General features: G+C 35.6%; 1 protein-coding gene across 1 annotated transcript in view; it reads right to left on the reverse strand.

Moving 5' to 3' along the window:
• Positions 1-554: 554 nt before the first annotated feature.
• The window catches only part of PRPF4B (pre-mRNA processing factor 4B), a 52,995-nt gene continuing 28,990 nt past the window's right edge, over positions 555-24,559 (reverse strand). Inside the window, 9 exon segments of the mRNA XM_007935355.2 lie at positions 555-758; positions 1,762-1,848; positions 3,109-3,260; positions 3,807-3,921; positions 6,844-6,997; positions 7,626-7,763; positions 18,626-18,773; positions 19,905-19,995; positions 22,178-22,251. Coding sequence (XP_007933546.2) covers positions 555-758; positions 1,762-1,848; positions 3,109-3,260; positions 3,807-3,921; positions 6,844-6,997; positions 7,626-7,763; positions 18,626-18,773; positions 19,905-19,995; positions 22,178-22,251 — 1,163 coding nt within the window.

Below are 24,559 nucleotides of genomic sequence, written 5' to 3' on the forward strand. Positions count from 1 at the left end.
TTGATGGTTTAGCTTACCTTCAGTGTACTGAATGTTGTACACAACCTGCTTTAAAAGAGGAGACCATCCCTGCAGGCAGGCTCAAGAAGGAACAGACCCCTTTCGGCACTGACTACACCAAGGGCATGCTGCTGTGGCCTGCACACACACACCTAGGAAAACGTGAATATAAACAGCATTTATGCTGGCCATTTTATTTGAAGACCAAATTGAAGCCAATTCTGCTAAAAACAAATCAACCACCCAGTATTACTACTCATTTTATAACAGATGCTTTTGTCTTTATGTGAACTGCAATCATATACATTAGCACTGTAATTCTGTGCAGTCTTGGCAATTAAAACAGTTCTACAGTGAAATTTCACATAAGACACAAAACAGATTAACTAACATTTCTAAAAGAAATATCACCCTTGGTGTTAATTCAAATATATCATGCTTTCTCAAATTTGCTGGAGAAATATTTATAAGTTTATATACATTAATAAACTGCTGTGAAATTTCTTCAGTCTTTGTATTTAATTACTCAAACCCTTAGAGCTTCTTCATCTCGTTTAAATTTTTTCCTGGATGAAGGCATGCTGTAGGGCCTGGTTGATGCTAATTCGTTTAGCTGGGTCCAACATTAGGATCTGGTCCAACAAGTCCTTTAGCTGGTGCACTTTTTTACGTTGGTCTTCAGGAAGTCGCTGGCACCCAATCAAATCAGCCAACAGGTCCTTAGTTGGATTAATGGTGCTCATGACAGTAACTTTCTCCTAAAAATAATTTTAAAAAGTGTATCTTTAAGATACTAAACATACACAACTCAAAATCAAACTTTTCTTGTAAGAATAGCTATGAACATTTATTATTATTTTGGTGATGATATACACAGCTAAACATACACCAAATTAAACAATGTCTACTTTTTTTTTTTTTAAGATCACTCTTTAACTTAATTTTGTAAAAAGTTTACAATGACAACAGAAAGGAATTCTGTGCTATCCAAAAAAAGTTACAGCACTAAAACTAATGAACAGTAGCCATTTGCTATTTGAACTGTACTTTCCCTACCCTGAAGGAGATTACATTCTAGTTAAGAGACAGCCATGTAAAAGGACAATACAGTGAAGTGTTATTAAGTACTCTTACAAAGCGAGGGAGGAGCAAAATAAGAACGTCATTATTGCATCCTGGAGGTTTTAGAAGGGCTCATACAGAACGTGGTATTTCAGATAAAATTTGAAATTGAGATTTTTTTCCCCCAAAGAAATTAGCACAGGAAGTGAATTATGAGCTCAAGAGGTCTGTGAGAAACAGGAGAGGTCCAAAATAGCATATCCTTTAGGTAATGGTCAAGCATGGAATGATGAACTTTATGAAGCACACTGAGGAGAAAGAAAACTGATGCTGAAAAAGGCAAGAGTTCCTATCATGGAGAACTTTTTCTAAGAAACTTAAAATACAGGATTAAGGAGCTAATGAAGGATTTTAAAATAGTAACACAAACAGATTTCTATCTAGAAAGGTCACTCTGATTCAAAGAATAGATGGTGGGGGCCTACAAATGATAATAAAAACAAATTCATCATACTAGAAAAGCATTTTAAAATCCCTTCATCTTTTTTAAAACATGATGTGTTTTATCCAAGAATTGGCCAACAGTAGTAAAAGAATTATTTTTAATATTTTTCTTTTCCAAAATATATGTGTAGCTCCGAGTACCACCTAGTATTCCATTCATTAACATAAGATGGAACACAATTAAAACAGACTTACCCTCTCTGTTACTTTATCAACTTCTATGTACATGAAGTTGAGATTTTGATCAAAATGTTGGTCTTTGAATACTCCTTTTCGAATCATCTACAGGTGATAAAAACAAATAAACAAACAAAAAGTTGGCTTTTGAACTATCATGATACAGTCTGACCTATAACAATTTAATATACAACAAGCCATACAAATTTATTTAGTCTCTCTGGGTTTGTTTACTCATTTGGAAATGCTCTCAGATTCCCTTGTCATCAAGAATTTATGAACACATAAGAAAATGCTAAGGCAAATGTACCTAAACCATATAACATGAAATTTTATTTTCTCTGGCAGCAACTTAATCCAATTAACACATCAAGGTGTGGTTTCATTATTCAAAAGCTAGGATTAAATGAAGACTTACTGGCATTTTGCAAATCAGATTCTAAGAGCTCTAATATAATATAGGTTGGACTTCATTAAAACAATTAACAACATAGCTAATTTCAGTGTAATTTATTTTTAAGCAAGTCCAACATAATAGAATTTAAACAGTCTTTAAAATCTGTGACTTCTGACCTACATGGAGAAAAATCTGTAAGTCTCTCAGAAATTTAGCATATAAACCAAAATGTTAAGAACCTAAGATATAACCTTCAGACATTTTTACAAATGCCTAAAGTTCTTGCTTCACGTTAGACATACAGAACTGATTATTACAGCTGAAGCAGGAAGGGTGCATTTCTTAGATGTCGTATAACTGAATTTTCTTGGTACCTTCCCTTTCCCAAAGAACCTCCATTCTTTAATAAACTTATTGCCATCAAGTTCCTCTTACAATGATCAGCCACTCATTCTGTCTGCTAGGCACTTCCTTACATTTAACTAACCTGATCTGTATCTTTCTCATTCTATCTCTCAGATGTGTCTGGTACTCTTACCAATAAAAGTTGTACTCCCAAGAATATTGCTGCTTCTCTGCCCATCATTGAAGGATAATAAACAGAATAAGAAGGACAGACATATCAAACAGTCATTTATATAACACTTAACATATATATGCTAACCAATTCTCTCCTAAACCATATGGCTCTACTCTCTTGCTTAATTCAAGAGCAGAAAAAGTAAAGAAAAGCATAAAGGCAGACTTTGTGGGGTGGAGGAGTTTAGTTATTCTCTTAGTTGATTGTAACTATTAATTTAATGACCAGAAATGGGAAAGGAGCTAGGGAATCACAGTAGCCATCTACCTGCCTCTCCAAAAAAAATTTTTTGATAAATAAGTGTCAGTAGTCCATCAGTCTATACGAAGTTACTACTAAGACCATGGGGAAAAAAAAAAAAAAAAAAAAAGCATGTACTATGTCCTACCTTATTTGGCATTTTTCCTTTGAGATCCATGGCAAGCTTCAACATATGGTTATTGGTTTTGCCAGGAAATAAAATTTTTCCAGTATAAAGTTCATATAAGGTACATCCTACAGACCACATATCTATACCATAATCATAGCTTTTACCTATAACTGAAAACAAAATGAAGTTTTAATAAATGAGAATAATAATCAACCATTATTTATTTCTATTAATGGGGCACTAACCTAGCTTGGATTGTAACCACAGTCTTAATACCCGAGTTTGACAACTAGTTTCAGGGTCCTACCCACTAACTCTTAAGAGAGTGGCAAAGAGTAAGAAAATGTGTATCTCTTCTTTTTCCATCTTTGGTGGAGGTGCTTATCAGTCTCAACAAAGGCCAAAGGCTGAGAAAACACAAAGGTCCTATATAATTCACAAATTAAGTAATTAATTAGACACTGAATAATCAAGAGCAGTCTTCTGACGCTGGAGATTACCTACAACTAACTGTTTTGTTATTGTGGCTTAATATGATCGAAGCTCCTGTCACAACTACCATTATTCCAACTGAAGAGGATGAACATGCTGTGGTTCCCCTTCCTCTTAAATGAACTCACGTAGCTGAGGAAGTGTGATGGAAAACAGAACTTAGAAATTAAATACACTGTTCTCACAAATGATGGTTCAGACCAAGAACACTTTAAAAGACTTACTGATTTCAGGAGCACGATAAAATCTACTGACAAGATATGGTGTTATGTCATTATCTGCAACATGTGATGCCGACCCAAAATCGCAAAGCTTTAATATAGTTTTCGATTCATTAACCTGCAAAGCAAATTAATTTCAAAGAAATTTAATTCAATCCACATATTGAGACAAATAAATAAATAAAATTGGCTCTGAGAAGTTATATGAACTCCAATACTGTGAACAAAGTCACCCATTTTAACATTCCTTTTCTAATTCAATTTCCTATTTATAAAACATGAAGACCTATCAAATATTTGATTACAATGAGTAAGAAAAAATTTTTTTTCAGTGAGGAATTTTTGGGCAATACCAAATTCATTTAATTTGAACAAATTTAGTTTTTAAAAAGGGTGGGGAGTAACAGACAAATGGAAGCAAATCCTCTTCTAAAAATTCCCAGAATACTTGAATAAAGCCAAGTTACTATTTAAAGGAACATGAAGACATTCATTAAAATAAGAGATCAAAACTTAACTTTCAGTTGCCAGAATTTATGATGGCAATGAAAGCAAAAGGAAGATTCAGATTAAATTCTGACAAAAAACAAATAAAAACTTTGTTTTTACATTTGAAGCTGCTAAGCCATCCCAAATTTGCAATCATTTCAAGTCTAAAAATTAAATCCCTTAAATATAAAGAAGGTATTAGTCAAGAAAATGTTAAATATATTTGGTAAAATTGATAAATATGATCTCTATATTAGTTATTTGTTTCCTTTTTCCTTTGTAAATACGTCAACATACACAGTGACAGTGACATCTGCTGAGAAAGGCTGGAGGTGCTCCCATGACTGCTGCCACTCATGAGTCAGAGGCATGTTCAGGATTAACAAGTGAAGACAATTCATATTGCAGAGTCCCTTCCCCCCTTCAAAAGAGACACACACAAATTCTGAGTTGGGACTTGAACTTGGCCTAGTGTTCCCACCCCAAAGAAACAGATCACTTTAAATAATCCTAGGCACTCCAGACTGGGATATCATGAAGGTTGGCCAATATTACGCACCGGTCTATTATTATAGATGATATCCATAGAATTATTAGAATTATGCTAGTAACAGAAATGATTAATTTTAACCACCTCATCAATAACTAATCTCTTTATGTTTAGGACCAGGAAAAGTTATCTTAAAATGGAAAAGTACTTTTAAAGCTTTTTAAAGTATAAGCTTCATTTTGGTACTTAAAAGATGGGTATAGTTTCACTATCTAGAGAAAACTAAAGACCATTTAAAAAAAATTAGAATCTCTTTGGCCTGATTAAAATCTGTTAAGGAACAGCAGAGTATCCACACTCATATGCATTTTAGTTTGTTACATAACTTCTATTCCTTCCTTGATGAATGTGGTGCTTCTACCACAATGATTGGTGAAATCATGGGCTAAATGGTTTGAATTTCCATGAACAAACATCAACTTTATATGGTCTCTGAGGTTTATTTTGTTCTTCTGCAGAAAGGAAAAACAGAAAATTTCTGAAATGCATGTGAAAATCTGTACCAGTTTAGCATTAATGCAAGGAAAAATGAGTTTTAAAAATAGGAGCTTCTACAACTGAAACCTGTGACAGCTGATTTTTCTGGGACTCACAAGTTTCCTGCCTTTGACAGGGAGCAGCTTATCACTTTTCTACTGTTCTCTATTAATGAAAAATATCTGTGTTTTCATTCTTTGATTGGGTTCTGCCTTACACAAGTTCTAGCTTTCATAGGTTTTATGTCCACAGTGTAATTATGTTTTACACAGTCTTCAATACGGACATTTCATAATTAAATAAAGAAAAAAGAAAAAATTGAGATAAAATTAACTATGAAGTTGGTTAGCTAATGCTACAATGTACCTTCCATTCTATTGTAATTACTGATCTCCTCTTTCACCAAGTTATATTTGACATACAGGTCAATATAAACTCAGATAAGATATATGGAAATAGAGAGTCTCAATATTAACATGATGGTCCAAAAGAATTATTTTTAAGATATTAAAAAAGAAAAAACTAGCCAGAGCAAAGAGCTATATTCTTCAGAGTCATTACCAAACTTTAATGAGATTGCAATCTTTGTCATCACACAAACAGTTCACAGTAAAGGACACCTTACATACTCAGCCTTTTCTAACAGTCTGTACTAGGCATTAACTATATGACTGTTATATGTAAGTCACTCATTTTTACAAAACAAACAAAAAACATGTAATATGTTACTGGCAGATAAGTTATGAATTCACCAAATATGAATACTTCCCAAGCTGAGCACAGCAAAGAACAGAATGATGAGATATTGGGGCTGAAGCATGGGAAGGGGTGCCAGTACAAGAGTTAGTGTACATTAGTCATTCTACTATAATAATGACATATCTTTTCAAATTTCAAAAACATCAACACTGTGAAATATGCATGTTACTATTATATTACTATTTTACAATATTATACAATTATATAGTAAGTCATCATTAGAAAATTCAAGACATTTAAAGGGATATCTTTCAAAACAATATCTAACCACATTGAGTTTTGTTGTGTTTGGGTCCCCAGGAGCCAATGCTCCTACAGCAATAAATAAAGGAAAAGAATTACTCTGGGATACCTTTAAACTCCATTCCGTACATCTGCTTAAGATAATTATATTAAATGACCCTAACTCTCTCAATCTATAAAATAGGGAATAAGGATAGAGAACATTCTTTTATTCCAAGACAGCAACATGTACATGTATTTTTAGACAGAAGTAGTCTATCACTATTATATTAAAGCACTCTTGGGGTCTGAGAGTACTCAAAAGAAAAAAAACGGACAACAGTATATTTCCTTTCTGTATACTTTTCTATAAAATTTCATGCCTGAATTTCCAAAACAGTAAAAATTGGCAAAGTCATTCAGTATTGGGTATTAGTATCCTGAATTATGCTTCTAAGATGTCATTTCTAGACATGCAATGTCATAACAGTGCTGGAAAGAAGAGATATGGATATATATGGCAGTCCAGTTGTTTTGACTTACCAGGATATTGTCTGGCTTGATATCCGCATGCAGGATATTGCATCTTTTAAGGAGTTTCAATGCCAAGAACAACTGCTGACTATAGGATCTTACAGCTTTAATATGAAGACCAACATCCTTACCATATTTTTTCAATACCTCTCGTAAATTCATACTTTCAGGAGAAAGAGAGAGAAAAAAGAAATTAGAGGTCAGAATGTAATATAGAAATACAAAAGATAAAGACATAAAGTCCAGTCCAAAATTTTATAATAAAAATGCTCAGTTTAAAAACTTTCCCCAAAATCTGATTATTCTACACAGAAACAAGCACATGAAATTGTGTGTACATATCCAAATACAATTTTTCAATAAAATCCAATTTTCAAAATTAATAAAAGATACACATGATAAAATTTCTATTTTTACTTTAGTATGGGTTTACATTTGAAGGCACAACAGTGAAGCCATACTGTTACAGATAAAAGCCATATATCTATCCATACTACTTCTACCGTTTTACATTCTGAATTAACCCTTCAGTGAAGTATATGAATTTCATAGAATCTTTCTGCTGACCTGTAGGTTACATGAGATTACTTAATGGCACATAGTATGCAGTCAATTAATGTTTGTCATAAATGAATGCCAAGAAGTTCTAACCAAAAGTTAAAAAAGTAAGAACTAGTGTTATCTTAAAAAAACAACCAAATACCCAGAAAATCTGTCATGGCATTCTTCCAAAACAAGGTCAGTAGGGAAGGAAACATTCAGTCTTTAATATGTATATTTTGACATTGTACCTGAGAGGCTCAAATACGAGACAGAGATGCTGTTTGTGATAAAAATGTCTAAAGAGTCTCAAACAATGAAATTTGTCATCAGGATCAGCATCATTAAGTTTTTTCAAGAATTCAAGTTCTTTTAAACCCGTTTTTTGCCTGAAATAAAAAGGGAAATTAGGTCAAAACTGATTATACACAGAACTCAGAAACATTAAGTAATGCATATTTGACAGCCCCAGTCTGACGTATTTTGCATATTATAGAATCCTACCTGTTGAAGAATGACTAGTCTCTATATCATTCACATAATACTTCATACTCAGCCAAATACCATTTTCATGAAAGAAGTTAATTTTTAAAATAATCACTTAGCAAAACAGAAAAGATCGAAGAACAAACCCTTGCTTCAAGTCAATCTTTTACATTGTAATTTAAAACATTCTGAGGTGGCTTCACTGGCAAATTTTATCAAACATTCAGAGAAGAGCTGACATGAATTCTTCTCAAACTATTCCAGAATACAGAAGAGGAAGGAATATTCCCAAATTCATCTTATAAATTGAGCATAATTATGATACCAAAGTCAGGCAAAGCAACCACTAAAACATAAAATTATAGACCAATATCCTTCATGAGCACAGATACAAAAATTCTTGACAAAATCCCAGCCAACAAAATCCAACAACATATCAAACAAATAATACATTACGACCAAGTGGGATTCATACCAGGTATGGAAGTTCAACATCAGAAAAACAATCAACATAAATAAAAGAACCACATGATTGTATCAATTGACATAGAAAAGGCATTTGACAAAATCCAACACTCATTCCTGATAAAAATGCGGAACAAAACAGGAATAGAAGGGAAATTCTTCAACATAAATAAGGGCATACATATAAAACCAATCGCCAACATTATTGTCAATGTAGAGTCTGAAAACATTCCCCTTAACAATAGGAACCAGACAAGGATGCCCTTTATCACCATTCCTATTCAATATTGTATTGGAAGTCCTAGCCAGAGTAGTAAGGCAGGAAAGGGAAATGAAAGGCATCCAAATTGGCAAAGTAGTAAACTATGTATTTGAATATATGATCCTATACATAGAGATAGAATCCCAAAGACTCAACAAGAAAATTACTGAAGCTAATCGAAAATGTCATCAAAGTGGTACAAGATTAACAAGCAAAAATGAGTGAGATTTCTTTATACTAATTGTTGTTGTTGTTATTTGCCGTCGAGTCACCCCTGACTCATAGCGACCCCTCCTTGGGTTTCTGAGGCAGTATCGCTACGGAAGTAGGATTGCCCAACCTTCCTTCCAAGGAGTGGCTGGTGGGTTTGAACCGCCAGCCTTCTGGTTAGCAGTCAAGTGCCTTAGGTACTATGCTACCAGAGCTCCCTTATATTAATTAGACAACTATAAAAAGACATCAGGAAAACTATACTATTTACAATGTTGTTGTTATGTGCTGTCGAGTTGGACCCGACTCATTGCGACCCCTCCTTGGGTTTCCGAGGTGGTATCACTACGGAAGTAGATTGCCCCATCTTCCTCCCGAGGAGTGGCTGGTGGGTTTGAACCGCCAGCCTTCCGGTTAGCCGTCAAGTGCCTTAGGCACTATGCTACCAGAGCTCCCTTAGCACTGAAAAGATGAAGTACTTAGGAATAAATCTAACTAAAGAAAACAAAACACTATTATAAGACACCAAAAAGAGACCTCCATAAAGGGAAGAATGTACCATGCCCATGGACAGGAAGACTTAACATTATGAAAATTTCAATACTACCCAACACGATCTACCAGTTATGCAATGCTGATCCAGATCCCACCATCATTCTTTAAAGAGATAGAAAAACTAATCACCAACTTTATGCAAAGGAAAGAGACCATGAATAACTAAAGCACTACTAAAAAACAAAAACAAAGTAGGAGGCCACACACTCCTCGATCTCAAAACCTACTGTAAAGGTACAGTAGTTATAACGACTGACATACAGCCCAATGGAACAGAACTGAGAACCCAGAAATAAATCCATCTACCTGTAGTCAGCTAATTGTTGACAAAGGGCTGAACCTCATTACATGGGAACAGATCTTCTAATAAATGGTGCAGGCAAAAATAGACCACAATTTGCAGAACAGTAAAACAGGACCCGTACCTCACACCATATACAAAAATGAAATCAAGGTGGATCAAAGACCTAAACATAAAACCTTAAACTATATAGATCATCAAAAAAATTAGGGACAAATTTACACACATCAAAATATTTCAACGAAAGAGTAAATAGAGAAACCACACACTGGGAAAAAATGTTCTGGCAACAATGTATCAGACAAGGGGCTAATCTCTAACAATCCAATTTAAAAAACGGACAAGTACATGAACAGACACTTCACCAAAGAACACATTCGGCCAGCTAACATACACATGAAGAAATACTAGTGATCATTAGCCATCGTTGTTGCTGTTGTTGTGTGCCGTTGAGTTGGCCCCAACTCATAGTGACCTCTCCTTGCATTTCCGAAGCAGTATCACTGTGGAAATAGATTGTCCAACCTTCCTTCCAAGGATTGGCTCGTGGGTTTGAACAGCCAGCCTTCTGGTTAGCAGTCAAGTGCCTTAGGCACTATGCTACCAGAGCTCCCAATTGCTAGCCGTTAGAGATGCTAATTAAAACAGTGAGATATCACCTCATCCCAGCAAATACAGCAAAGTTACTAAAAACAGAAAACAATAAATTCTGGTGAGGGTATGGAGAGATGAACCCTCACATACTTCTGATAGAAATGTAAAATGGTATAACCACTATAACCACTGTGGAAAACCATATGGCACTTCCTTAAAAAGCTGGAAATAGAGATGCCCCATGATTAAGCAATCCCACTACTAGGTACATATGCTAAAGAAATAAGAGCCATAATACAAACAGACAGATGCATGCTCATGTTCCTCGCAGCACTATTCACAACAGCAGAGATGGAAACAATTTAAGTGCCCATTAATGGATGAATGGATAAATTAATTATGGTACACAGACAGAAAGGGGATTACTATGCAATACGGCCACAAATCTGTGAAGTATTTCATAACGGATGAATCTAGAAGACATTATACTAAATGAAGTTAGTCAATCACAACAGGGCAAACACTGTATGAGACCACTATTGTAAAAAGTCAAGAAAAGGGTTTTACACAAAAAGAAATATTCTTTGATGGTTACCAGGGGTGGGAGAGAAAGGAAGGGTAAATCACTAAGTAGAGGGTTAATACCTATTAATTTGGGGAAAGGGAAGGCAAAAGAGAATAAAATATCTTGATGCAATTATTTTTCAATACAAATAGAACTAATATACACTAGTTTCAGTTTCTTTAAGAATGTAATGATGGCTATATCTTACTGAATTCTAGTATTCAGATATTCTTTAAAATTCTGTTTATAATTTTTAATAATCTACACTTTAAAGTTAGCATCTAGAGTAACAAGTTAAGAATCTACCATTAAAAGAAAAAAACCTTTTAAGTGTGAGGCAGCCTAGGATGTCAGTTAAAATCTTCAACACTTCTATCTAGCTTTCAAAGCCAAATGTAAGCTGTATTTAACATTGCTCAGTGCATGGCACAGATTAAATAATAACACATATAATATGGTAATTACCTATTTTATCAGAGGAAAAAGACAATAGATAAGTAAATGATATCCATCAATATCTAATGAGTCAGTTTTCACCCGTTAGAGGCCACTGTATGTTTGTTCAATTATAGCTAATCAATGTCATCTTTTCATTTCTCACTTCTGGTCTTAAGACATTCATAGGAAAACATCGTCACAAAACAAGCAGCAGAAAGAATAGAGCCTACTGATAATAGGGCCCAATGTAGTACTTTGCACATAATAACTAATGAAATGAATTAAATACAATCAGCCTGTGGTGCTAGAACTTCACTTATTAACACAGGGCTACAAATGAAAAATTCATATTAAAAAATAACTGTGACACTTTATAATCATAATACTAGTTTTGCACAGATTGTGTTAATACTTTTTAAAAATGCCATATGCAGGAATTCCATCCCCGTCTGTGTGCTCAGACGGAGCCAGCTATCTCATCCTACCCAGATATATTTTCCTTCTTTGTTTGTTTTTGTCTGTTTTAAAATTATTAATATTTGTCCTTTTTACTATTATTTTTTATTTTTCCCTTCCCAGGTTCTAGTTCTCAGCTTTTTTTCTCTTCCCTGTTCAGGGTTCCCATTTTTTTTCTTCCTCATTGTTAACCCCATTCCTGGTTTTTTCTTTTTGCATTTTTCCCCATTTTTTTCTTCATTATTCTCCTACTCTACCTTTTTTCTCTTACTGCCCCTCCCCAGATACCATGTTTTTTTTTTCCCCCTTTTTTTTCTTTTTGTTGTTGACTATTCCTGTGTGCTTATGCACTGTGCTTTTTGTCCACTTGCTTTTTCTTTTTGGATGTTTTTTCAATTGTTGTTTTTGTTGGAATGGGAGACAGCAACAGTACCCATATGACACAACTACACCCACACCTCCTGCAGCTTCACTCACTGAATGAGAGCCACTACATCCTTCTCCACCAACTGCCCAACGTTAAACAACCACCAAGAAAAGCCTGACTCACTCTTAGCTGCTGTTCACAGTTAACAGAGATCTAAATTCAACAACGTCACAATGTCTCGGAGACAACAGATCATCACAGTCCACACAAAGAAGTAAGATAAAGTGGTAGAAACAAGGGAGCAGGATACAATCCCAGAATACATCCCTGAGGAAGAAGCAGCATTGGAACTCTCTGATAAGGAATTCAAAAGAATTATATTTAGGTATCTTCAAAGAACTGAGAGACAGATCAAGGAAAACACTGACAAAATTAAGGAAAGCACAGACAAAACCCTAGAACAACTTTGGAAGAAAAAGAAAAAAATGACAAATAAATGAAAAATTAGAAATGATTCTAAATCTACAGATAGAAATCCAGAAGTAATACTAAATTTTCAGATATGGATAACACATTGAAAGAGCAAAGAAGTAGAATTAAACCAATGGAAGGCAGAATTAATGAGATTGAAGACAAATACCTGAATACTTCTTTGGAAAGGGATCAATCAGAAAAAAGATCAAAACAAAATGAGGAAAGCCTAAGGTTCATGTGAGATACCATCAAAAGGAATAACCTACATGTAACTTGAATTCCAGAACAGGAAGAGAAAAAGAAAACCCCTGAGAAAACTGTCCAAGATTTGTTTGGAAGAGAACTTCCCTGATGAGATGAAGGATGAGAATATATCCATTCAGGAAGTCCAACGAACCCCAAACAGGATAGACTCCAAAAGAAAATCACCAAGACATACCATCATCAAACTCATCAAAACCAAATACAAAAAAAGAATCCTGAAAACAGCATGGGAAAACAAAAAATTACTTACAAAGGGCAAGCAATAAGAATAAGCTCTGATTTCTCAGCAGAAACCATGCAAGCGAGAAGGCACTGGATGGCATATAAAATTCTAGAGAGAAAAATTTCCAACCAAGAATTATATACCTGCCAAAACTGTTCCTCAAATATGATGGTGAATTAGAGATTTCCAGATAAGCAGAAATTAAGGGAATTTGTTAAAACCAGACCAACCTTACAAGAGATACCAAAGGGAGTCTTTTCAACAGAGAACCAGCAGTAACAAACAACAACCGACCATTAATACAAAAGATGACATAACCCAGAAACCAAGAGAACTATGGACATATCCAGAGTAAAATAAGCTTACAAGATTGTGAACAGGGAACCAAAGACATCAATTGGCAAATGAGGACCCAATGAAAGAGCCCCAGAATACCTAAATCAGACTTTAAAAGAGTTGAAAAGACAAATAGATGACTCCACATTCATAGTAGGAGACTTTAACACACCATTTTCAATTAAAGAACACCTGGCAAGAAAGTCAACAAAGTCGCCAAAGAGCTAAACTATACAATCCACCAAATTGACCTTATAGACATCTACAGAGCACTTCACCCAACAGAGCACTTCAACCAACAGCACACCATGGAACATTCTCTAGGATAGACCTTATGTTACGCAAGCCTTAATAAAGCATCTTCTCAGATCACAATGCTATCAGATTAGAAATCAACAATATGAAGATCAACAGAAAAAGAACAAACACATGGAAACTGAAAACACTCTCCTCAAAAACGACTGGGTAACAGAAGAAATAAAAAAAGAAATGAAAACATTCCTTGAATCAAGTAAGAATGAAAACGCAACATACCAGAATCTTTGAGACAGAGCAAAAACAGTAATTAGAGGCCAATTTATGGCAATAAAAGCACACATCAAAAAAGAAAGAAGAGACAAATTCAACACCTTAATTGAACATCTCCAACAATTAGAAAAAGAGCAGCAAACAAAAGCCTACAGTCACCAGAAGAAGTAATAAAAATTCCAGCAGAAATCAGTGAAACAGAAAACAGAAAGACAACAGAAAAAATGAACTAGATTAGAACTTGATTTTCTGAAAAGATTAATAAAATTGACAAACCACTGGCAAATTTAATAAAGGAAAATAATATAAATAACACGAATAAGAAACAAAATGGGCAACATCACAACAGAACCAACGAAATAAAAAGGATAATACAGGAAATAAAAAGGATAACATCAGGATACTATCGGAAGAAAGATGGGCAATCTACTTCCATAGTGATACTGCCTCTGAAACCCAAGGATTGGTTGCTATGAGTCAAAATCAACATGATGGCAGTGAGTTTGGTTTGGTTTAGTTTGGATGAAGAACAGTACTCCAACAAATCTGAAAATCTAAAAGAAACGGATAAATTTCTAGAAACACACTACTTACCTAAACTAACACACACTGAGGTAGAAGAGTTGAACAGATCCATAACAAAAGAAATTGAAGAGGTCACAAAAAAAACTTACCAACCAAAAAAGTCCCAGCCCAGATAGTTTCACCAAAGAATTCTACCAAACTATTCCAAAACATAGAAAATGATGGAATCCTCCCAAATTCATTTTATGAAGCAAGCATACCCTTGATACCAAAACCAGGCAAAGACACTGAAAAGGAAAACTACAGACCAATATCCCTCATGAAGAGAGATGCAAAAATCTTCAACAAAATGCTAGCCAAGACTCCAACATATCAAAAAAAATAATTCATTATGACTAAGTGGAGTTCGTATCAGATATGCAAAGATGGTTCAACATTAGAAAAACAATTAATGTCATCCACCACATAAATAAAACAAAGGAAAAGAACCACATGATCATATCAATAGATACAGAAATAGTATCTGATAAAATTCAACACCTGATCCTGATAAAAACTCTCAGCAAAATAGGAATAATAAGGGACATTCCTCACCATAATAAAGGGCATCTGTGCAAAACCAACAGTCAGCATTATTCTCAAGGGAGACAGATTGAAACCATTGCCCTTGTGAACAGGAACCAGAAAAGGATGCCCTCTATCATTTCTATTCAACATTGTATTGGAAGTCCTAGCCAGGGCAATAAGGCCAAGAAAGGAAAATCAAAGGCATCCAAATTGGTAAGTAAAAAGTCAAACTATATTTGCTGATGATATGATCCTATACCTAGAAAACCCAAGAGACTCAGTCAAAAATCTACTGGAACTAATGGAGAGATTTAGCATCACGGCAGGATACAAGACCAAGATCCACAAATCAGTTCAATTCCTCTACACCAACAAAGAGATTGCTGAAAAAGAAATAAGGATATCAATACCATTTATAATAGCTATCAAAAAATACTTGGGAATAGATCTCACCAGGGACAGAAAAGACCTGTACAAAGAAAACTATAAAAGACTACTTCAAGAAACCATGAGAGATGTACATAAATGGAAGAATATACCATGCTCGTGGATAGAAAGATTGAATATTGTGAAAATGTCAATTCTTCCCAAAGCAATCTATACATTCAATGCAATCCCCATCTAGATCCCATCAACATTCTTTAAAGATATGGAAAAACCAACCACTAACTCTATATGGAAAGGAAAGAGACCTCAGATAAGCAAAGTATTATTGAGGAGAAAGAACAAAGTAGGAGGCCTCATAATCCCGGATTTTAAAACCTATTATACAGCCACAGTAGTCAAACCTGTCTGGTATTAGTACGACAGACAGATAGACCGATGGAACAGAAATGAGAATCCAGAAATAGATCCATCGACCTGGTCAGCTGATCTTTGACAAAGGGCTGAAATCCATTAAAAAGGGAAGAGACTGTTTAACAAATGGTGGTAGCAAAACTGGATATGCATTTGCAGAAAAATGAAACAAGATCTGTACCTCACACCATACACAAACACTAAATCCAGATGGATCAAAGACTTAAATGTGAAACTTAAAACTATGAAATTCCTCAAGGAAAAACTAGGGACAAATTTAGGGGCCCTAGTATAAGGCATGGGAGCTCTGGTAGCATAGTGCCTAAGGCACTTGACTGATAACCAGAAGGCTGGCGGTTCAAACCCACCAGCTACTCCTCAGAAGGAAGATGGGGCAATCTACTTCCGTAGTGATACTGCCTCGGAAACCCAAGGATGGGTTGCTATAAGTTGGGTCCAACTCGATGGCATATAACAACAACAACAACAACAACAACAGTATATGGCATAAATAGACTGTCTATTTAAATTCTTATGTGCTTCAAAAGACTTCTCCAAAAGAGTCAAAAAAGAACTTACAGATTGGGAAAAAATATTCAACAATGATGTATCTGATATGGGATGTATTTCTAGATTTTAGAGAAAACTCCAACACCTCAACAACAAAAAGACGAATAATCCAATTAAAAAATGGGCAGAAGGCATGAATAGACACTTCACCAAAGAGGATATTCACATGGCCAACAATCTATGAAGAAATGCTTACCATCATTAGCCATTAGAGAGATGCAAATCAACATAGCAATGAGATACCACCTAGCCCCAGCACTGGTAGCAAAGTTCAACAAGACAGAAAATAAGAAATGCTGGCAAGGATGTAGAGAGATTGGGACTCTCATACACTGGTGGTGGGACTATAAAATGATACAACCACTGGGGAAAGCAATATGGTGATTTCTTAAAAAGTTGGAATTAGAAATTTCATTTAACCCAGCCATTCCATTACTAGGTATATATATATCCTAAAGAAGTGAGAGCCAGGACAAGAACAGATATATGGATACCTATGTTCATCACAGCACTATTTACAATAGCAAAAAGATGGCAACAACCTAGCTGCCCATCAACAGAAGAACAGATAACCAAACTATGGTACATACACACAATGGAATACTATGCAAGCCTAATGAATAATGCAGAAACTGCAAAACACCGCATGATGTGGATGAATCTGGAGGACACTATGCTGAGTGAAATAAGACAATTATAGGAGGACCAATATTGTAGTATTAGTCCATTATTACTATTGCCATTGAGTTGGATCTGACTCATAGCAACTCCTCTTTGGGTTTACAAGGCAATATCACTATGGAAGCAGATTGCCCAACCTTCCTTCTGATGAGTGGCTGGTAGGTTTGAACCACCAGGCTTCTGGTTAGCAGTCAAATGCCTCAGGCACTACACCACCAGAGCTCCCTGTAAAAAGTCAAGGAAAAGTTTATATATGGAAGGAAATTTTCTTTTTTGGTTACCAGGGTGGAAGGGGAGGGGAGGGAACACTGTTAGATAGGTAGAGACAAGTATTGATTTGGGGAAGAGAAGGGCAAAGTACCAAATGTGAGCGATCAACACTGTGGCACTAAGGGTGTGGAAGATACAGAGAGGTGCGTGGGAGGTACAGACAAGAAAGAAGAACTCTTTTGCACATACAGTACTGTGTTGTCAGTGAAGGCAAATACGGATATAGGGGTGGACAGGCTGAACTATTAGGTATGTCTATGTAGAGTTGGACTCGACGGCACTTAACAACAACATGTAGAGGGGAGTGTGCCCGAGACCATGTACAGGGTTGGCAGACAATGTTTCTCAACGTGTACTGGTATGCTCTGTAAGAATTTCCAGGTATATAGTAGAACTAAAAAGGGACAAGGTTGTAATTACTTCTTGGCCAAGCCAGCTACCCAGAGGGAACAAGTAGTTGGACCTGTGGGCTCAGGACCACAGTTGCAGAGGACATCAAGCTCAAGTGGCATAACATACTACAGAAAACACTGTTCCACATCCTACTTTGGTGAGTAGAAACTGGGATCTTAAAAGCTAACAAACGTCCATGTAGATGCAACCCAAGGGCTCTCCTCATTCAGAACAAAGAAGAATGAAGAAAACCAAAGACGCATGGAAATAATTAGTATAAGTCACTGGTACACCACACAATCCTCAGCCTATATGACTAATGAGACCAGAAGAACTAGATGGTGCCCAGCTATCACTGTCAACCACTCGCAAGGGGATATATGTAGGAGATCCTGGATAGTGTGGGAGAACAATGTGGAACAAAATTCAAAATCATTAAAAGAATAAAAAAAAAAAAAAGGGACTAGGTTTGCAAGTCTGATAGAGCCTGATAGAACCACTAAGACTATGGCCTTTAGCTACCCTTCAGTTCTGAAATTGAACCCAATCCTGTGGCTGCCAATCTAACAAAAGACAGGCATATTAACTGAACATTTACATTAGACAGAAATACTGCTTGGAGAAAACAATCATGGGAGAAAAAAAGGGCTGTGTTTGCATAGGGAGATAGCTCAGGGGGCAGGAGTGCATGGATGGAAGGACACAGCAAAGAGGTAACTATGAGTAGGAAGCGTGAGGAGAGCTGTTGCATTGTGGGAAATTTCAGTCAATGTCACAAGCTTATGAGAACTGCTGTATGGAAACTGAATTTGCTCTGTAAGCTTTCATTCACCCAAATCACAATTAAAAAAAAAAAATGCTGTATCAAAATATTTTCATTTGTGAATATCTGTGTTACCAAAGATCACATTCTGTTAACGTACATGAGCTCGTTGTTTCTGATGATCTTTACAGCCACTTCCTGGTTGGCTCTTGCATTATCTCTGGCTCGTACAACATTACTGAATACACCTTGACCTGTGTAGCCATATACATTGTAACGCTTATCCAAGACTTCACCTATGTTCACACCTGAAAAGTAAAATTAAAACATTAGAATTTTCACCACAATAAAATCAGGTCACTAAACAAAACTACAAGATACACATAATAAATTAGAAAGCAGGAAATAGTGTAGTCACTTAAATATTGTGTCAAATCTCTACTGTTTGGTTTGCTAGATAACAATGGAGAATCAAAACTGTGATGCCACTAGCCACACTCTTCTTATGTCGTTATAAGTTGCATGTTCAGATCATCACAAGAGTTTCTGCTGTTCTATTAACTGCCTTGGTGGCACGAGAGGGTCAGCAGTTCGAAACCATAAGCCACTCTGCAGAAGTAAGATGTGGCAGTCTGCTTCAGTAAAGATTACAGCCTTGGAAACTCGACAGGACAGTTCTACGCTGCCCTTTAGGGTCATCACTGTGTACTAGAATCGACTTGATAGTAATGGTTTTGGTTTTTGGTTTTATCAACTACTAGTGATTTTAACATTGAGTAGGGAAGAAATGTGCTCACTGAAGTGCTTCCAACTGTAGTCCTGCAAGACAAATAATAAATGCCTAGTATCTCAAGTCCTTGTATGTCGTTTTTCTTGGTATCAGATGAAGAAGAGCAAGTGATATACCCCTTCATTCTGGAGGATTATCTCATGGCTGAAAATAACTTTGAATAGATTTAAGTTGTACATCAAGCCTTTACCTTAGTTCAATTTGTGACATTCCTGGGCTGCTCTCTAGAACAGAGAGAAAGCAGGAATACAGTGTAGTCATTTAAAAACTGCGCAGTCACTTTAAAAATTCTCTAGAACACAGATGGGTTCATGCAGCTGCAGGATGTGGCACACTTTCTAAATGACAGCACTGTGGTGTGTAACTTTTCAGAGTTCTCCAACAGTGTGTGACTGTATCAATCAACATGATTTTTTACAAGAGTTTACAATGAACTGTAAAGTTACTGTTGTTGTTATGTGCCATTGTCGAGTCAGACCTGACTCATAGCAACCCCTCCTTGGGTTTCTGAGGCGATATCTCTATGGAAGTAGATTGCCCAACCTTCCTTCTGAGGAGTGGTTGAACTGCCAGCCTTCTGGTTAGCACTCACGTGCCTTTAGGCATTATGCTACCAGAGCTCCGTAAAGTTACTAAGACATGTACTTACGATAATAGCCTTCTGCATCAGTCCAGTTGTCCCTAAGGTTGGGATTCTCTTTGAAATCTTTGCCAATGCCAGCAGCCCGAAGACGAGCACTCTGAAATTAAGGAGGTGGCATGAGTTATTTAACCTACTAATCAATCTGACAGACATTCAAAATACTTGCTTTGAAACATCAAAAAAGGAAAAATCACCTATAATTTAATAAAAGCATTTTCTACAAAAGTAAACAATTAGCATTATTTATGCAAATGTAACACAGCTGAAACATTATTACTAAAATCTCTTCTACTATAATATTCAGGAAAACATTATTTTCAAAAGCTTTTTAGAAATATAATTAAGGCAATATAAATGAAAATAAAAATTTTAAATAAGATTTTATTTTCTGTAGTTACTGACAAGTAGATTGGGATAAAAATTATACACTGGCACACAATCAAAAATTACATGGTTAGAAAACTACCATCCAATTGTCTCTCCTACCAATTTCCACCATTTCTTTCACTGCCCTGTCCATAGAAGACACCACTTGCTCTCTTTCTATATATGCATAAAATCATCACTTGCATTAGTCAAGTCTGTGAGGAAAATTAAAAATTTAGAATACCTGGGACTTCTGACAGTCACTCCTCAGAAGGAAGACACAAGGCAATCTACTTCAGTAGAGACAATGCCTTGGAAACTCAAGGAGGTGTTGCTACGAGTCAGAATCGACTTGACGGCAGTTGAGTTTGGTTTTCTTTCTTAATTTTTTTAGGGGGAATTCTGAAAAACCTTTATTACACACTGACCTCCATGGTACCCAGAAGATCCTTCAACATTATCCAGGTGTATGATGGGCGCAAGTACATAAACTGATTTCAATAATCATTTCATGTCCTCTTAACGCATCTTTGTTTGTTATGTTGCAAAATATATGTAGGTGATGCTACTTACTTCCCCACACTGAAGCCTAATTTCTCATGCTTTTAAATTTATAATGGAAATGGCCCATGGTTGCAAATATGTTTATAGTTTAAGACTTTCCAGAAAAAATAGCTAAAGGACCAAAATTTCTAATTCTATTCCTCACAAAATTCTCCAACTCTTCAAATAATTCTATTAGGCTTCAAATCCTTTAAACACTTGATGTTACAATATAGACACCTGTGATAACTGGAGGTGTGTGTCAACTTGGCTGGACCACAACTCTGTGTGGTTTAAGCAACTGTGATGTGGGCTATTCCAATGATGGGATCAGATGTATATGTTTTGAGCAGCCAATCCACTGAAATGGAGTTTCCCTAGTGGTGTGGCCCGCTTCCAGTATATTTATGGACATCCTGGGAGAAGAGACACTTCTGTGGATCAGGATTCTGTTGTGCTGCCTACAACTGTCTGTGAGCCAACAATCCACCATTCAGCCTAGAGATCTTGGATTCATCATTCGTTGGAGTCAACAGCCAGTATACTGCCTGCAGCCTTGGGCTCCTCAGCTCCTACAGTTGCATGAGTCAGGAAAAGCCTCTAGCTTGACGTTTGATCTAAGAACTTTGGACTTGCCAGCTTCTGTAAGTGTGTGAAGCATTTTCCTAAGATAAATTTTTCTTTCTCTCTCTATATAAGCTTTACTGGTTTTGTTTCTCTAGAGAACCCAGTCTAACACAAGGCCTAAAGTGGACCTTTGTCCTTATTAAGGCCTGGAAAACATGTATCTCACCTAACTACTATTACTACTATCACAAATATACACACAGGTTTGTGAGTTCTAAGAAACAAACAAAACCCTACTCTTTTAAGTCATTTAATGCATAACCTTTATGGGGCTTTCAAATTGTTCTGCTGTACCCATAACCACACTCACTGCCTTCGAGTTGGATCCAACTCATAGTGACCCCTCCCCTTGGGTTTCTGAGGCAGTATCCTTATGGAAGTAGATTACCCAACCTTCCTTCCAAGGAGTGGCTGGTTAAGTGTGAACCACCAGGAGTTTCGTTAGCAGTCAAATGCCATAGGCACTACGCTATCAGAACTCCTGATGTACCCATACTGACTTAATTTTTTTTTTTTTAAATGTCAACGTAATTTCAGACTTACAGGAAAGTGACATAACTAGTGCAAGAGTTTCCAGATACCCTCCACCCAGATTGTCTAAATGTTAACATTTATTACATTTACTTTACCTTTCTCTCTTGTACATATACACATAAAGAAATATATATTCATGTTTGTGATATACACATTTTTTAAACCATTTAATGTTTCAGTTGTGCTTTTATGACTCTAAAATTACCTACATCAAAATATGCAGCAAACATGTCATCAGATTCTGTAAACATATCAGGTGCCAATAGTTTCTTTTGAGATGAACCTTAAAAGAAATGAATTGCATTAGTATTTTGTATTAGTACAAATTAAACCAAAAATAAGTCAATGGAAAAAACACTAACAGAAATTCAAACTTTTTTCTTTCATGAGTTTTTTTTTTTAATTACTATTCAATTTAGTATTCTTTTTAACAAGTAAGATAAAATATATCCACTTTTTACTAAAAGGATGCATTTTGGAAAATCTAAAGACTTAATATCACTTTCACTATCATTCCTTAAGTTAATACTCTAATAACTAAAAAAATCAACTACTAAGGGGGCTATAAAAATGTAGAAAATCATTTCATACAGAATACTATTCTTTGTGAGGAGATAGATTACACATACATGAACATACACACACACACACACAAATATATTGAAACCTTTTAATGGTAAAATGTAGCTTATTTTACAGTTTTGATTTTGGAACTATGTAAATGTTTTTAATAATTAAAAAAAAAAAAATCCTAAAACTCAAAAGCAAGCAGAAATAACCTTAATGGTACATCAAATTGGTGGTATAACCACACAAGAATTATTTCAAATGACTTTAAAACAGAATTTTATCTATATATTTTATAATATATTCTAAAGAGAAAACGAATTTCAAATTGCACTCAGTACACTCAATACTGATAGTAACAGTGACATGTATGGGTGTATAAAAGTTTCAAAATAATAAAGTTGCCATCTAGTCATTTCTGATGACCCCATGTGTGCAGAGTAGCCTTATACACAGGGTTTTCAAGGCTGTGACTTTTTGGAAGCAGGTCACTGGGCCTGTCTCTTGATGCAACCTCAAGGTGAGTTTGAACCATCAACTGTATGGCTAGAAATCAAGCACTTACTGCATTTTTTGTAAATATCATGCCCATACATATAATGTACACAGAAGACTAACATGAGAAAAAAAAGGGGGGGAGTACGACACACACATTATTTATGCAAAAATATAGCAACCATTTTCACCACCCAGGGACCTCAAGAAAAGATATGTATAAAGACATATACATTTATAAATACATTAAATCAAGGAAGTTAATAAAAATCCATTAATCTCAAATTTGAATTGGCAGTATTAGTATGGGCAGCTCCTTTTCAGAAAAAAAGTAACTATGTCCTAGCTTTCTCCACTGAAAGGATGACGGAGCAATGGCAATCCCTAGGTGTTCAAATTGTGATCTCCAAATGATATTTCCTATTAAATGAAACCAGGTTCCTTGGAGAAATAGCGTATTTTAGTTCTGGGGCAAGATATGCAATGGATGAGCAAGTGCTATGAGCCTGCAGTATGTTTTTGTGCTAGAACAACACTTGCTGAGCTTAGCCCATAGCTTCTTTTTCTAAGGCCCATGAGCTAAGAATGGTTTTTACATTTTTAAATGTTTGGGACAAAATAAAAAAAAAAAATCAAAAGAATAGTAGTTCATGACACATAAAAAGAACAAGAAACTCAAATTTTGGTGTCCATACAGAGCTTTTCTGGAGCATAGCCATACTCATTTATTAATACACGTTTACAGCTGCTTTTGCACTGTAACAGCAGAGTTCAGCAGTTGGAACAAAGGAAATAATTCTAAAATATTTACTTAAATTGAACATATTTACTAACTCATTTTTTGTAGAAAAAATTTGCTGACCACTACAAAAGAGGCTGGGGCAAAAGGACATTAGAAATCAATGTAAAAGGGCTCCTCCCCCAACTAGGATGATGACAGAACAATCTGAGCTTCAATAAGAAAAATGACAGCAATGGATTGAAACATATCAACTACATTATGATACCAGACAATAAAAATTGCAACAAACCCCAAAATCTCAGTGGTCAACACTGGAAATTGCTAGGGCACCAACTCTATTCTATTCTAAAAAACAGTCAATTAAGGAAATAAAACAGGATTTATCCTGCCTTTCCTACACAAACTATATTTTAGGGTAACCATATGGGAGAAGTGTCTTTTTGGGGTAACCACATGGGAGAAATAGAAGAATTATAGCTAATGAATTCAGAAAGACTGACAAGGAAAACAACAAAAAAGTACCATTTTGGAATCCCCCAATAAAATAATGGAGCTAAGTAATGATCATCAGTGGCCGCTAAAACCATGAGATGAACAGTTGGAGTAACACTGTACATTGGATAGATGTGGCTGATCTATCTAAATAAAGAATCAATATTAATGTCAACAAAAACAGGACAACTAACCTAAGATACTTGATTGCTAACGAGAAGGTTGGCAGTTCAAACCCACCAGCCACTCTTTGGAAAGAAGGTTTGGCAATCTAATACTGTAGAGATACTGCCTG

The sequence above is a fragment of the Orycteropus afer genome, unplaced genomic scaffold (genome assembly GCF_000298275.1).
Source record: "Orycteropus afer afer isolate SDZICR_OR568_19922 unplaced genomic scaffold, OryAfe1.0 scaffold00027, whole genome shotgun sequence".
Lineage (NCBI taxonomy): Eukaryota > Metazoa > Chordata > Mammalia > Tubulidentata > Orycteropodidae > Orycteropus > Orycteropus afer.